The 16,892-nt window shown below is 42.8% G+C and overlaps 1 protein-coding gene across 4 annotated transcripts in view; it reads left to right on the top strand.

Moving 5' to 3' along the window:
• LOC110491439 (rho GTPase-activating protein 22) overlaps nucleotides 1-16,892 on the top strand; it is a 39,040-nt gene that overhangs the window by 14,850 nt on the left and 7,298 nt on the right. For 3 of the 4 annotated variants that reach the window (XM_021564890.3, XM_090202027.1, XM_021564894.3), the window contains one exon: nucleotides 13,875-14,006. In XM_021564890.3, the coding sequence (XP_021420565.3) occupies nucleotides 13,875-14,006 (132 nt within the window). Of the gene's footprint in view, nucleotides 1-13,874; nucleotides 14,007-15,875; nucleotides 16,783-16,892 lie in introns of those variants that run through there. The other variant, XM_090202028.1, reaches the window with a different exon arrangement.

The raw sequence follows: 16,892 nt of genomic DNA, 5'->3' as shown, positions 1-16,892 counted from the left end.
TATAATGTCATTGTATGCTGTAGCGTTAAGATTTCCCTTCACAGGAACTAAGGGGCCTAGCCCGAACCATGAAAAACAGCCCCAAACCATTACTCTTCCTCGACCAAACTATACAGTTGACACTATGCATTGGGGCAGGTAGCATTTTTTGGGTAAAAAGTGATTCATTACTAAAGAAGAACACGTTTCCACTACTCCAGAGTCCAATGGTGGTGAGCTTTACATCACTCCAGCTGACGCTTAGCTGAAATAGCCAAATCCACAAATTGAAGGGGCGTCCACATACTTTTGCATACATAGTGTATCTTGAAAGACTTGGGTTGCAACAGGACACAAATATCATATTTTAGGGAGCGGTAAGGAGGTGACCAATAATAATTGAGATCAACTGTGCAGGTGAATTCAGCGTGTATTGATGGTTTTGAGGCAGAGTTTCGAGGCAGGGCGTCAATATTGGCATGTCCCAATGCCATGTATACTGAGTAGAGTCTATCTGCAGATCGCGTACTACATGCCGCGAGGGTATCGTTTATCTGAAAAGCCTGGATGGGATGAGATCGCCAAGCCTATGGGTTTGTAGCTTCAACCCTGCAGCACACACACACACTTACACAGACCAACTGATTATTGGGCTGCTGAATGTTTTTTCTTTCCTTTTTTGGTTTGTTTGTTCTTTTCCATATGATGTCTATCTCTGATAGATAGATAGGGCGTGAGTTGTGGTGGGCAGTCTATGTGTGTTTTTCTATGTTTTTCCATTTCTATGTTTGGCCTGATATGGTTCTCAATCAGAGGCAGCTGTTTATCGTTGTCCCTCATTGAGAACCATATTTAGGTAGCCTGGGTTTCAATGTTGGCTTGTGGGTGTTTGTTTCCGTGTGTGTGTGGTTGTCGCCACACGGTACTGTTTCGGTTTGGTTATTTCACGTATTCGTTTATTGTTTTTGTATTTCATTGTGTTCAGTGCTTTTCTTATTAAAATCGCCATGAACACTTACCACGCAGCATCTTGGTCCGATCCTTACTCCTCTTCAGACGAAGAGGAGGAAATCTGCCGTTACAGAACCACCCACCAAAAAAGGACCAAGCAGCGTGGTAACAGGCAGCAGCAGGAGGAGCAGCGTGATGAGGAGGAATGGACACGGGAGAACATTCTAGATGGCAAGGGTTGCTACACATGGGAGGAGATCCTGGCTGGAAGGGATCGCCTCCCATGGGAACCGGTGGAGGCAGCCAGGAGAGCGGAGGCAGCAGCTAAAGGGAGCCAGCGCTTTGAGGGAACACGGCTGGCAAGGAAGCCCGAGAGGCAGCCCCAAAATGTATTGGGTGGGGGCACACGGGGAGTGTGGCTAAGGCAGGTAGGAGACCTGCGCCAACTCCCCATGCTTATCGTGGAGAGAGTGGGCGTTGTACCGGGCAGGCACCGTGTTATGCGGTGGATCGTACTGTGTCCCCGGTGCGTGTGCATAGCCCGGTGCGGTACATTCCAGCTCCTCGTATATGCCGGGCTAGAGTGGGCATCGAGCCAGGTGCCATGAAGCCGGCTCTACGCATCTGGTCTTCAGTGCATCTCCTCGGGCCGGCATACATGGCACCAGCCTTACGCATGGTGTCCCCGGTTCGCCAGCACAGCCCAGTGCGGGCTATTCCACCTCGCCGCACTGGCCTGGCTACGGGGAGCATTCAACCAGGTAAGATTGGGCAGGCTCGTTGCTCCAGATCTCCAGTGCGCCTTCTCGGTCCGGTCTATCCGGTGCCATCTTCACGCACCAGCCCTCCGGTGGCAGCCCCCCGCACCAGACTTCCTGTGCGTCTCCAGAGCCCAGTACTCCCTGTTCCTGCTACTCGCACTCACCCTGAGGTGCGTGTCCTCGGCCCAGTACCACCAGTGCCGGCATCACGCACCAGGTCACCAGTGCGCCTTCAGGGTCCAGTACTCCCTGTTCCTGCTCCTCGCACTCGCCCTGAGGTGTGTGTCCCCAGCCCGGTACCACCAGTGCCGGCACCACGCACCAGGCCTACAGTGCGCATCATCTGTCCTGAGCCGCCAGAGTCTCCCGTCTGTCCTGAGCCGCCAGAGTCTCCCGTTTGTCCTGAGCCGCCTGTCAGCCAGGAGGCGCCAGAGCCGCCAGTCAGCCAGGAGCCACAAGAGCCGCCAGCCAGCCAGGAGCCGCCAGAGCCGCCAGCCAGCCAGGAGCCGCCAGAGCCGCCAGCCAGCCAGGAGCCACCAGAGCAGCCAGCCAGCCAGGAGCCGCCAGAGCCATCAGTCAGCCAGGAGCCGCCAGAGCCGGAATTGCTTTTCAGTCCGGAGCTGTCCTTCAGTCCGGAGTTGCCCCTCAGTCCGGAGTTGCCCCTCAGTCCGGAGCTGCCCCTCAGTCCGGAGCTGCCCCTCAGTCCGGAGCTGCCCCTCAGTCCGGAGGAGTTTGTTCAACCCAGAGGCGTCCTTCAGTCCAGAAGCGTCCTTCAGTCCAGAGGTGTCCCTCAGTCCTGTGGGCTCATTTATTAGGGTTCCCAGGCCAGGGTCGGCGGCGAGGGTCGCCGTTCCTAGGAGGCCACAGAAGCGGACTAAGACTATGGTGGAGTGGGGTCCACGTCCAGCACCAGAGCCGCCACCGCGGACAGATGCCTACCCAGACCCTCCCCTATAGATTCAGGTTTTGCGGGGGGGGGGGAAATACTGTCACGTTCTGACCATAGTTCTTTTGTATTTTCTTTGTTTTAGTGTGGTCAGGGCGTGAGTTGGGTGGGCAGTCTATGTTTTCTGTTTCTATGTGGGGTTTCTTGTTTGGCCTGATATGGTTCTCAATCAGAGGCAGGTGTTAGTCATTGTCTCTGATTGGGAACCATATTTAGGTAGCCTGTTTTCTGTTGGGGTTTGTGGGTGGTTGTTTTCAGTCTTTGTGTGTCTGCACCAGGTAGAACTGTTTCGGTTGTCACTTTTGTTGTTTTGTAATTTGAAGTGTTCAGTTTTGATTATTATTAAATTAAGAAGAGCACTAACCACGCTACGCTTTGGTCCTCTCCTCTATCTCCAGACGACAACCGTTACATTCATGAAATCAATAACTTGCTGACAATAGATAACATCCATATATTAGCCATGTCAGAGACTCACTTAGATAATTCATTTGATGATACAGCAGTAGCAATAGAAGGATATACAGTTGAAGTCAGAAGTTTACATACACCTTAGAAAAATACATTTTAACTCGGTTTTTCACAATTCCTGACATTTAATCCTAGTAAAAATATTCCCTGTCTTAGGTCAGTTAGGATCACCACTTTATTTTAAGAATGTGAAATGTCAGAATAATAGTAGAGAGAATGATTTATTTCAGCTTTATTTCTTTCATCACATTCCCAGTGGGTCAGACGTTTACATACACTCAATTAGTATTTGGTAGCATTGCCTTTAAATTGTTTAACTTGGGTCAAACGTTTCAGGTAGCCTTCCACAAGCTTCCCACAATAAGTTGGGTGAATTTTGGCCCATTCCTCCTGACAGAGCTGGTGTAACTGAGTCAGGATTGTAGGCATCCTTGATCGCACACGCTTTTTCAGTTCTGCCCACAATTTTTCTATAGGATAGAGGTCATGGCTTTGTGATGGCCACTCCAACAGCTTGACTTTGTTGTCCTTAGGCCATTTTGCCACAACTTTGGAAGTATGCTTGGGGTCATTGTCCATTTGGAAGACACATTTGCGACCCAGCTTTAACTTCCTTTTGATTTTCCCATGATGTCAGATTCTGCGCTTGATGAATCTATGAAATTGCTTCTTCCAATTATTGATAAACATGGTTGAAAGAGATGGGGCAAAAGGAGTGGGACTCACTGCAAATCGTGAAGTTAGGTGACTAAACTCAACAAATAGAAGAGGAAACTGTATTATGAAGCCAAGATCTATGACATGAAGAATGATGAAAAAAAACTTTGGAGTACTTTAAATGGAAATATGGGACAAATCTTTCATCGAATCAGAAACCATTTGGTTTTGTCAATTATTTTTATGATTACTTAATGGCAAAGTGGGTAAACTTAAGCAGGAAATGCCAACAATGAACAGTGAGCCATCGTATTCGTGCATAAAAAAAAATATTACGAAAGAAAAGCATTGTAAGTTTGAATTTTGTAAAGTTAGTGTGGGAGAGGTGGAGGCATTATTGTTATCGATCAATAATGACAAACCTCCTGGCACTGACAACTTAGATGGAAAGCTACTGAGGATGGTAGCTGCTATAGCCACTCCTATCTGTCATATCTTTAATCTGAGCCTAGAGGAAAGTGTTTGTCCTCAGGCCTGGAGGGAAGCCAAAGTCATTCCACTACGCAAGAGTGGTAAAGTGGCCTTTATTGGATCTAACAACAGGCCTATCAGCTTGCTGCCCGCTCATAGCAAACTGTTGTAAAAAAAAAATGGAAGCTTCTCTAATGTCAAACATCTAAAATGTGGTGTACCGCAGGGCAGTTCTCTAGGCCCTCTTCTCTTTTTACCAATGACCTGCCACTGGCATTAAACAAAGTCTGTGTGTCCATGTATGCTGATGATTCAATCCTATATACACTACCGTTCAAAAGTTTGGGGTCACTTGTTTTTGAAAAAAACAACAAAAATTGTTCATTAAAATAACATTAAATTGATCAGAAATACAGTGTAGACATGGTTAATGTTGTAAATGACTATTGTAGCTGGAAACGGCAGATTTGTTATGGAATATATACACATAGGCGTACAGAGGCCCATTATCAGCAACCATCACTCCTGTGTTCCAATGGCACGTTGTGTTAGCTAATCCAAGTTCATAATTTTAAAGGCTAATTGATCATTAGAAAACCCTTTTGCAATTATGTTAGCACAGCTGAAAACTGTTGTTCTGATTAAAGAAGCAATACAACTGGCCTTCTTTAGACTAGTTGAGTGTCTGAAGCATCAGAATTTGTGGGTTCGATTACAGTTTGAAATGACTAGAAACAAATAACTTTCTTCTGAAACTCATCAGTCTATTCTTGTTCTAAGAAAGGGCTATTCCATGCGAGAAATTGTCAAGAAACTGAAGATCTCATACAACACTGTGTACTACTCACATCACCGAAGAGCGCAAAACCCTCAAATGCTGATGCTCCAGATACTCAACTAGTCTAAAGAAGGCCAGTACCCGCAAAACACCAGTCTCAACGTCAACAGTGAAGAGGTGACTTCTAGTCAGAGTTGCAAAGAAAAAGCCATATCTCAGACTGGCCAAAAAAAGAAAAGATTAAGATGGGTAAAAGAACAACGACACTGGACAGAGGTACTCTGCATAGAAGGCCAGCATCCCGGAGTAGATTTTGCAGGTACTATTTAATGTTAACAACTCGTAAAAAACTCACTCATCCAATCTTTACACCTCTGTTCACGCACAACGTGCCAGATACATTCTTAAAGCAACCGTGTTCAGTACTCAACTGAGCTATGACACCATATTACTGAAAACAACATTTTGCATAGTCAACTTACACACAGCACTGCCAGCCAGTAACACTTACCCCGCCAGACATCAGGGGTATTTTCACAGTCCACAGGTCCAGAACAAATTCAAGGACACGTGCAGTATTATTCAGAGCCAATATTGCATTGAACTCCCTTACATCTCATATAGTGCAAATAAACAGCAAACCTGGGTCGAAAAAACAAATAAAGCAACAACTCACGGCACAACACCTCTCCCACATGTAACCTTCATGTTGTGTGTTTGTACTGACATGCAAACCCAGCAAAAAAAGAAACGTCCCTTTTCCAGGACCCTGTCTTTGAAAGATAATTCATAAAAATCCAAATAACTTCACAGATCTTTATTGTAAAGGGTTTAAACACTGTTTCTCATGCTTGTTCAATGAACCATAAACAATTAATGAACATGCACTTGTGGAACGGTCTTTAAGACACTAACAGCTTACAGACGGTAGGCAATTAAGGTCACAGTTATGAAAAATTAGGTCACTAAAGAGGCCTTTTTACCGAGGCATGAGGACTGCAGATGTGGCCAGGGCAATAAATTGCCATGTCTGTACTGAGACATCTAAGACAGAGCTACAGGGAGACAGGACGGACAGCTGATCGTCCTCGCAGTGGCAGACCACGTGTAACAACACCTGCACAGGATCGGTACATCCGAACATCACACCTGCGGGACAGGTACAGGATGGCAACAACAACTGCCCGAGTTATACCAGGAACGCACAAGTATAACGTAAGTATAACGTTTGTTTATTCATAAAATTATGTTTTTTTTTAAATCAACAAATTACTTTCATATGAATGTTTTATTAAAATTCTGAGTCACTGGTGTTTATCCGCTTGTTGCCAAGTTAGCGAGCTAACATGTCAATTCAACATCTACTCCATGTTCAATGTAATTTAATTGAAGTGACGTGGAAACAACGTTGATTCAACCAGTGTGTGACCAGCTAGCAGGCGATCTCATCCTGCTTATCGTATGTTTAGATATGAACAACTAAACTAACTAATTGTAGATTCAGCAATGGGTCAATTGTGAAGAATCTGACCGTTTTTAAGTCATGAATTGGTGAACTTGCTAGCCAGTTAAAGACATGTCGCAAATATTTTTTAAATATTTTCAGGAACTAAAGTGGGCTCCTGATCCCGTTTCACTCCATTGCATTGGCTTGGCAGAAGAAAACAGTCCTGCCCGACTCGTTTGGAGGTAAAACATTTTAACAACATCTGTTCATTGTGTATTGTTCAGTCTAGGCTTGCTAGCCAGCCAAGTTATTTGTGCGTTTTGTTGACGAGTCTGTTTTGCTAGCTAGCTGTATGCAGTGTCTGTTTACCTAGCTAACGTTTTCTTGCCACATTCCCTTTCCCTATCGTGTTGCACCATTGGGGTTGGTGTTACTAGTTAAAAATTAGAAGTTAAGTTATTCTACTCTTACTGTAAACAACTTGACCAAGCCTAAAAAAATATGCAAAACTGTTAACAACGATTGCACATTAATAAAGGTAGTTGTGGCTTCATCAACTTGAACCAGTAACGTTACTGAAATTTGAGCAGTGAGGTTAATTACTCCCCCCTTGTCTCTGCTTGTTCCAGGATGAAGGATCCCACCATGACACCCTGCAGATGTAAATAACTTGTTGTGAACTTCCCAGGCACCAGGATAATCACCATATCCCAGGATCATATTCAGGAGTGTTACATCACAATGTTAGATAGAAATAGATTCACCCATGTTATTGTGTACCATGCAGATTTGTTAGGACATTGTAATTTATGAAGCTCATTTTAAGATACAGATGTGATGTCTGACCCAGGGGAATACACTGAACAAGTCTTCAATTTAGACCACAATTAGTTGAATTAGGTGTTAGTGAAGGGCTGGAACAAAAAAAAACTGTAGACTCTGGTCCTGTCTATAAAAAAAACGGTGGCTGAACAAGCTTATGTACTGAACAAGTTTATGACTGTTGGAGGTTAATCTCCTTGAAATCCCTCACTTGGTAATTATTTATTTTGTACAATGGACTGTGTTTTAAGGACTCATGCACTGATACAGGAAAACCAATAAAAAAGTTAAGATTTATTTAAAATTACAATTGTTGATGTCTCCTCATGTTTCTGGTTTTGAGGCTTGGGCATCTAAAGTATCTGGTGACTGCATCTGTCCAATCCACTGCAAGGAGAGAAAGGCATCAATCATATTACAATTCTGTATTCATTTAATTGACTATATATTTCTATTTGATATACATTTACATAATTATTTTGGACACGTTGTCCTTTATCACATGCCAGTATTTGTTTTGTATACAATGCATTTAGCTTACATTAGGATGGAATAGCCTAGGCCTTCTTATCTAGTTAGAATGCATCATATCACCTTTTCAATATTAGTTATCAACTAATATAAATCTTGGAAATCAATGTCATTTAATAATATGCACGGGTGTGATAGTTATATGAATTACTCACAATGCAAGCCTACTCATTAGAGAAGTACATTATCAGCTCTAATGCAATATTAGCTTCACAGTGAAACCACTATTCTGGCTATTAATCATTCTTAACCTTTCTGATCTCCCCATCCCGGATCCGGGTTCGTGAATACAGACTCAAGCTCATTACCATAACGCAACGTTAACTATTCATGAAAATCGCAAATGAAATGAAATAAATATGCTAGCTCTCAAGCTTAGCCTTTTGTTAACAACACTGTCATCTCAGATTTTCAAAATATGCTTCTCAACCATTGCAAAACAAGCATTTGTGTAACAGTATTGATGGCTAACGTAGCATTTAGCATTAACATTCAGCTGGCAACATTTACACAAAAAAACAGAAAAGCATTCAAAAAAATCATTTACCTTTGAAGAACTTCAGATGTTTTCAATGAGGAGACTCTCAGATAGCAAATGTTCAGTTTTTCCTGAAAGATTATTTGTTTAGGACAAATCGCTCCGTTTTCTGCGTCACGTTTAGCTATGAAAAAAACCCTGTATCCAGGATTGTGTAAATCTATCAGCAAGCTCATTAGCATAACACAACGTTAACTATTTATGAAAATCGCAAATGAAATGAAATAAATATGCCATCTCTCAAGCTTAGCCTTTTGTAAACAACACTGTCATCTCAGATTTTCAAAATATGCTTCTCAACCATAGGAAAACAATAATTTGTGTAAAAGTAGCTAGCTAGAGTTAGCATTTCGCGTTAGCATTTAGCGTTAGCATTAGCGTTAGCATCCAGCACGCAACATTAACAAAAACATAAAAGCCTTCAAATAAAATCATTTACCTTTGAAGAACTTCTGATGTTTTCAATGAGGATACTCTCAGTTAGATAGCAGATGCTCAGTTTTTCCAAAAAGATTCCTTGTGTATTAGAAATAGCTCTGTTTTATACATCACATTTGGCCACCAAAAAAAATCCATAAATTCAGTCCTCAAAACGCAAACTTTTTTCCAAATTAACTCCATAATATCGACTGAAAACATGGCAAACGTTGTTTAGAATCAATCATCAAGGTGTTTTTCACATATCTCTTCATTGATACATCGTTCTTGGACACATGCTTTCTCCCCTGAATCAAATGGTAAAGTGGAAGCAGCTGGCTATTGCGCACCGAATTCGACGCAGGACACCAGGCGGACACTTGGGAAATGTAGTCTCTTATGGTCAATCTTCCAATGATATGCCTACAAATACGTCACAATGCTGCTAAGACCTTGGGCGAACGACAGAAAGTGTAGGCTCATTCGTTGCGCAATCACAGCCATATAAGGAGAGAATGGAAAACAGAGCTTCAGAAATTCTGCTAATTCCTGGGTGATGCATCATCTTGGTTTCGCCTGTAGAATGAGTTCTGGGGCACTTACAGACAAAATCTTTGCAGATTCTGAAACTTCAGAGTGTTTTCTTTCCAAAACTGTCAAGAATATGCATAGTCGAGCATCTTTTCGTGACAAAATATCGCGCTTAAAACGGGAACGTTTTTTATCCAAAAATGAAATAGCGCCCCTAGAGCTCTAAGAGGTTAAGCTAAAGCTGTCAGCTAAATAACATATTTTACTATCTCAAAAAATTGTAGCCTGTATAATATCATGTAGGCAAGCTTACAATGATGGAGCAGCAGACCAAGCAATATGCTTGAGGACGCTATTCCAAAGGATAATTATTCTGGTCGGTGTCAACTTCATTCATTAACAGGTACTGAGGAGATGGATTCTGTTACTTGTTTATTTGTGTCAGATATTTCCATTTTTAGATGATGACGAGATTGCTAGCACTAGTTGCTCACACTAGTCACACACTTAGCAGCCGAGGAGAGAGGAAGGACAGCTGTGAAAATAATAGCTGGAAAATTAGTTGGAAGCACAGTAGCATTTGGATGCATTTTAATAATGTAGAGAATGTTCGAGCACAGTGTAGAATTTGCCAAAACAAAATCTCATATAAGCCGGTTCTACGCACAACCTACACCGGCATAGCCAAACTGTGCACCCAACTGTGAAGCTAGCTGTAGCGGAGCTTCGAGAAACTAGCGGGCCTGCTAGTGATAGTTGTGGAGCCAGCACCTCCACGTATCCACTCAGTCAAGTAGGCCTACTCTGCGACCCACAGCAACGCAGTCTTCTATGGACCAGTTTATGCCAAAGTCTGTAGCAAAACAAGAGCAAATTGATATTGCATATTGGCTAAAATAATTTCCAGCCATTTTCGATCGTGGAGGACAGGTTTTTAGAAAGTATTATAGCAATAGTCTAAATCCAATGTACACAATTCCAAGCAGGACAAACCTTTCAAAATCACTTATTCCATAACTGTACGAGAGCATACAGGCTTCAGTGCGGGAAAGAGTCCAAAAAGCTACTGCAGTTTGTCTTACCACTGACTGCTGGACATCAAGGGTAACCACTTCTTACATGTCGGTTACATGTCACTTCATTGAAGATTTGTTGATGTCTAGCTGTCTTCTGGACTGCTTTGAGTTCAGCGACAGACACACCTCAGAGAACTTGGCAGAGGAACTGTTGAGAATGGCAAGTAGATGGAAAAGTAGTCTGTTGTGTTAGCGACAATGCAGCTAACATAACCAAAGCCATGAAAAAATGTTAATGGACCCATCATCCATGTCTTGCCCACACAATCAACCTGTTTGTAAGAGATGCTCTGAAGGTGATGAAGCCCACTGTGGACAAAGTGAAAGCAGCTGTGGAATACTTCCACAGGAGCACAGTAGGTGTTGAAAAACTAAAGTCGACACAACACCAGATGGGGTTGCCTGAGCTGAGGCCTAAACAGGACTGCACTACAAGGTGGAATTCAACATTTTATTTGTTGAAGCAGTTTCTTGAGTCAAAGGATGCCATTGTCAATGCACCTGTTGATGCTCTGACCCAAGAGGAATGGGAGATGGTGGAGGAGGTGTATGGAGTCCTGGAACCCTTTGAGCAGGTCACTGTGGAGATCAGTGGAGAGAGGTACAGTAAACAGTTATTACTACATCGTTATTTAGTATTATATATGTGTATGAGCAGTAGATGAGAATGTTGTATCAGTAGACAAAACATGAACCTGAACTAATAAGTTACTGTTCTCTCTTCTCAGCTATGTGACAGCCTCAAAAATGATACTCCTGTGTAAGGGTCTGCAGCGAATCACAGCCAGCCGCCAGAGAGAAGCAAATGTAACCACAGGACATGTGACAGAGTTCATGGACACCCTATGTTCATCAATGGACAGAAAATTCCACGGAATGGAATATAATCATGTGCTATCAGAAACTGCTGCACTTGACCCCAGGTTTAAGAAGTTAGCCTTCAGTGATGCCACAGCGATTGATGAGGCTCTTCAAAGAATAACCTCAGCAGCAGGGAGGGACAGCCCAAGCAGTCAGCTGGCTCAGGCACCAGGGCAACAGGAAGAAGAGAGATCAGATGGAGTAGAAGCACCAACAGTAGTGCCACAAACGTATTCTGTTTGGATGCTGTTTGACGAGAGAGCAACTGGGGATGCAGCACAAAGGAATCCCTCAGTAGATGCCATTATGGAAGTCCGATCCTATTTGGAGTAGCCCCTCCTCCAAAGATCTGCAGATCCTTTGAACTGGTGGAAGAACAAGGCCTCTGTCTACCCATGGCGTACTAAAGTCATGACAGGGAGACTTTGCATAGTGGCCACATCCGTTCCCGCTAAAGAAGAGAGAGAAAATAGGGAACAGTTTGATGTTTTAAGTGGGATGCTGCAGTTTTGCACATTGTTATTTATTTTTATTTGATATGGTGCAATATTCTATTATTTGTTGTTCAGATTGTATTCATTTTGAATTGTTACATTTATATGCACTTTGTTCATAAACATTAAAAAGTTATATTTTAAATGCAAATGTTTAATAGCATTCCTTTTTCATAACAAACCAATGCATTTTTAAATACATTTGTGGTTAAGTATGATTTAATCATTTAATTAGAATTGTTTTAACATCGATCATAGTCAAACTTTCGCAAACTGTTTGACTTGAAAAATTACAAAACATTTTTTTTTAAAGAGCGGTTTGGGAGCCAAAAGAGCCGTCTCTTTTTGGTGACCTGAGCGGAACGAGCCGGCTCACTGAAAATAGCCGGATTGCCCATCACTAGCTCACACTGCTACAGTGGCTACAATGTGACTGTAAACGTTTCGCGCTCGGTGGAATTTGAATGCGTTATCACGTGATGCTGCCTTTGACTCTCGTTGCAAGTGGCAGTAACCTACTGGAAAAGTGCAACCTACTGGAAAAGTGCTACCTACTGGAAAAGTGCTACCTACTAAAGGTAGGTGCCTCTGGAGGCAGGGAGGCAGTAGGTACCTAGCTGCTGTTGGATTGGTTAAACAATAACAGTAACCAACATTAGGTTCCAGTCATACAAAGTGTAAAAATGATTGCACAGCACTGGCCGCGAGCCTGTAATGATTGGCTTTGAAGTGTGCTGCTCAGAAAACTGCTCTATGGCATTTCACAATACTTTAGCAAACCATGAGAATACTTGATGATATGAGGTCGGTTGTTTTGCAATTACCCCCAAGGTATTGTACTGCATTGTGCAGCCTACAAACACCACTTCCAGCTGCCCCCTGACAGCGATTCTACATTTTCGATATTCATTCAAATCCTCCTGTGCGGGATTATTTTTCTCCTGCGACGAAATTGGTCATATTAAGATCCGACATCTGTACTCCATCAACATAATATTCAGTACCGTATATGAAGTACTGACTGAATGAAATGACTGCATGTGGTAATAATGATGAAAGTAATGATGACTAAAGAATTTCAGCTAGGTACTAGAATACAACCTTGTATCTACACTCTTAAAAAAGTGCTATCTAGAACCTAAAATGGTTCTTTGGCTGTCCCCATAGTATAACCGTTTGAGGACCCCTTTTTGGGTCCAGGTTTGGTTCCAGGTAAAACCCTTTCCACCGAGGGTTCAACATGGAACCAAAAAGGGTTCTCCTATGGGGAAAGCCGAAGAACCCTTTTGGAACCCTTTTTTCTAAGAGTGTAGGGGTCACATGAGTACACAGCAACTGGTCTGCTCAGTGATAAAGGTGTGAGTTTGCTGAGCTGGGTGACAAAGGCCTTTAACTTTGAGGCACTGCTGTTTTCTATTTGGTTTACCTTCCCGAAGCTAAATGCTATTGAGTAACATGGCAAGAGATACCATAACATATAACGACCACAGTAAAATTACATCTCAATAATTATATCTGATTAATCACTTAAATGTGACAATTAGGGTCAATCAATTGAGACATGTAGTCTATATCGGTATTTAAGTCATTCTGTTAAGTTTGTAGCTGTCACTGTATTCTAAACAAATCAACTCCACCATCTAGTGGTACTAACGCCAGTTACAACGTAATTTACTGATAGGTCTGAGATGAGGGCAGATGATAATTAGCTTGATTTGCTGAAAATCAAATCAGAATTTTAATTTAGACAATTAGATTTTTGAGGAGTCAGAGGTTGTTGACCAGTCACAATATCTCATACTGTAGCCTAATACAGGGGTGGGATCTTGAAGGACACCATCTCCCCCTGTAGAGCTGTGGTATGGGGGAAAACATGGGAGGATATTGAAGTGGCTGCTGGACTCATCAACCTTAACATCAGTCCAGTCTTCCCCAAGATTGGAGTCTGGCAAAAACATGTACTTTTCAAAGACTAATTCCACTCATCTCTCTCTCCCCATCTCCCTCTTTCTCGCTCTCTCCATCTCTCGTTCTTTTTCTCTCCATCTCTCTCTATCCATCTCTCTTTCTTTCTTTCTTTCTCTCCATTTCTCTCTCTTCATCTCTCTCTTGCTCTTTTTCGTTCTCTCTCTTTCTCGCTCAGGTGGTCCAGGAGGAGAAAAGGACCGTGCTGCGCTCAGTCATGAGGCCTTTCTGCTCATGGCCAACTCTCAGAGTGACATGGACGACTGGGTCAAGGCCATAAGACGGGTCATCTGGGCACCCTTTGGAGGAGGTAAACTAGCCTGGCATTCCAAATGATTTTGCTCGGTTTCAACGTTGTTTTGCTTTGTTCAGGCTGGTTTAGCCGGGCTAGAGGTAAACTGCTTTGCCCAGAATTATATTACTAGACAGAATGATTACAAAATGCACTCTAAATCTCAGTAAAAGCATATTCTGGTACGGGCTCACATTATGCTATTTGTATATGTCACTCAAACGTCTTTGTCTAGTGCTTTATGGGGTCAGTGGTTTGACAGACAGAAGATCATTTTATGACGTACTGTGCATTTGAAAAGTATTCAGACCCCTTGACTTTTTCCACATTTTGTTACGTTACAGCCTTATTCTAAAATTGATTAAATAAATAAAACATCTTTGTAAATCACACACAATACCACCATAATGACAAAGCAAAAACATTAAAAAAACAAAACAGAAAGACCTTATTTACATAAGTATTCAGACACTTTGCTGTGAGACTCGAAATTGAGCTCAGGTGCATCCTGTTTCCATTGATCATCCTTGAGATGTTTCTACAAATTTATTGGAGTTCACCTGTGGTAAATTCAATTGATTGGACATAATTTGGAAAGGCACACACCTGTATATACGGTCACACAGTAGACAGTGCATGTCAAAGCAAAAACCAAGCCATGAAGTTGAAGGAATAGTCCGTAGAGCTCTGAGACAGGATTGTGTCAAGGATCAGATCTAGGGAAAGGTAACACAAAATGTATGTAGCATTGAAGGTCCCCAAGAACACAGGGGCTTCCATCATTCTTAAATGGAAGAAGTTTGGAACCACCAAGACTCTTCCTAGAGTTGGCCGCCCGGCCAAACTGAGCAATCATGGGGAGAAGGGCCTTGTTCAGGGAGGTGACCAAGAACCCGATGGTCACTGACAGAGCTCCAGAGTTCCTATGTGGAGATGGGAGAACCTTCCAGAAGGACAACCATCTCTGCAGCACTTCACCAATCAGGCCTTTATGGTAGAGTGGTCAGACGGAAGCCACTCCTCAGTAAAAGGCACATGACAGCCCACTTGGAGATTGCCAAAAGGCACCTAAAGGACTGTCAGACCATGAGAAACAAGATTCTCTGGTCTGGTGAAACCAAGATTGAACTCTGTGTCCTGAATGCCAAGCATCACGGTGAAGCATGGTGGTGGCAGCATCATGCTGTGGGGATGTTTTTCAGCGGCAGGGACTGGGAGACTAGTCAGGATCGAGGGAAAGATGAACAGAGCAAAGTACAGAGAGTTCCTTGATGAAAACCTGCTTCGCCCCAGTTCTCAGGACATGAGACTGGGGCGAAGGTTCACCTTCCAACAGGACAACGACCCTAAGCAAACAGCCAAGACATTGCAGGAGTGGGTTCTGGGCAAGTCTCTGAATGTCCTTGAGTGGCCCAGCCAGAGCAGGAACTTGAACCCGATCAAACATCTCTGGAGAGACCTGAAAATAGCTGTGCAAAGATGCTCCCCATCCAACCTGACAGAGCTTGAGAGGATCTGTGTGCCAAGCTTTGAATGTCATACCCAAGAAGACTCAAGGTTGTAATCACTGCCAAAGGAGCCACAACAAAGTACAGAGTAAAGAGTCTGGATACTTATGTAAATGTGATATTTTTTAGATATATTTTTAAAATCCATTTGCAAAAATGTCTAAAATGTTTTTGTCATTATGTAATATATTTTAGAATAATGCTGTAATTAACCAAATGTGGAAAAAGACAAGGGTCTGAATACATTCCGAATGCACTGTATGTTCAGAACAGAATAAAAGGTCCTACCAGAGCTTCATTTCCTCACTAGTCTGTCTTTACACCCTGTACAGTTGCTAACGTTGCACTGGAGGCTAGTCTACTGTATGCTACTATCCTTGACATGTGTCCAGAAATATAACTAGGCTAGGTTGTGTGGAGGCAGCTGGATGTACAGATATTATGTTACGAAAAGGACGTTATAAATAGGAGGATCACAGTATGTCTGTGATCATTGCTGTAACTTTAAACCAACCAACTCTCTGGAACTGGAAGGGAGGCACTGTATTGCAGCCAGTACTTGTGGCTTCATACATTACATTTTAAAAGGAGCATGCAATGCCGAAGATCACTCTTCTTTAGCCCGACATGTCTAATTCATGTAAATAGGGCCTAAACTGAAAACGGTTGGCTATCATTTCCATTTTTACATCAGGAGGATATACACGAGATTGCTGATAACAGCAGGATTTCATCTGTACAGTATTCAAGGCTTATTGACACGTTTTGTATTGGCCCCTGAATGTCCTGTTGCACTGGAGTGTATTTCGTTTCCATCGTCTCAAATGTACATGGCTGCCGGAATGCTTTCCAAGTTCTCGCTCTCCATCAAGAATAGAATTGTTGCCAATTTATAGAACTGTCGTTAACAGGAATACTGCTGGCAGAACCCGTGACGCTTCCATGTCTGTTATTTAAATGTTTCTGTGCTAACTATCTGCCACCAAACCTTTTATCTCTTGCTCATCCTCTTCCCACTTCTGCACGGACGCTACGCTATCAACAACGTCTATAGATGTGTCATTACGGTCATTACGTGTTATTAGAAAACCAGTCATCTCGAGTGCACGAGCCAGACTGGATTGAATTACTTCGACCGTCGCTGCTTGGTAAATGTGGCTTTGGCATGTATGAAAAGCACGCTCTGATTCTGTGTAGCACTTGCTCGATGACGTACTACGACTACTCTGATCTGTCAGTGTCTAGTGGTTGCGACTGTGTTGAGAGGCGGCGTTGCGCACAATCAGGTGAGATGCGGTGCGCGATTGATCGATGTAGATGTGGAGACTGTCTGAACTGTTTTTCCTCCCTTTCCGTTTCTCCTTTATTTAATTTGCACTTTGTGTTTACTGTTCAT

Source organism: Oncorhynchus mykiss, chromosome 16 (assembly GCF_057628025.1).
Source record: "Oncorhynchus mykiss isolate SJ-2025 chromosome 16, ASM5762802v1, whole genome shotgun sequence".
NCBI classification, from domain to species: Eukaryota; Metazoa; Chordata; class Actinopteri; order Salmoniformes; family Salmonidae; genus Oncorhynchus; species Oncorhynchus mykiss.
Note: the sequence above shows the minus strand (reverse complement) of the source record. Positions and strands in the feature narration are given on the sequence as shown.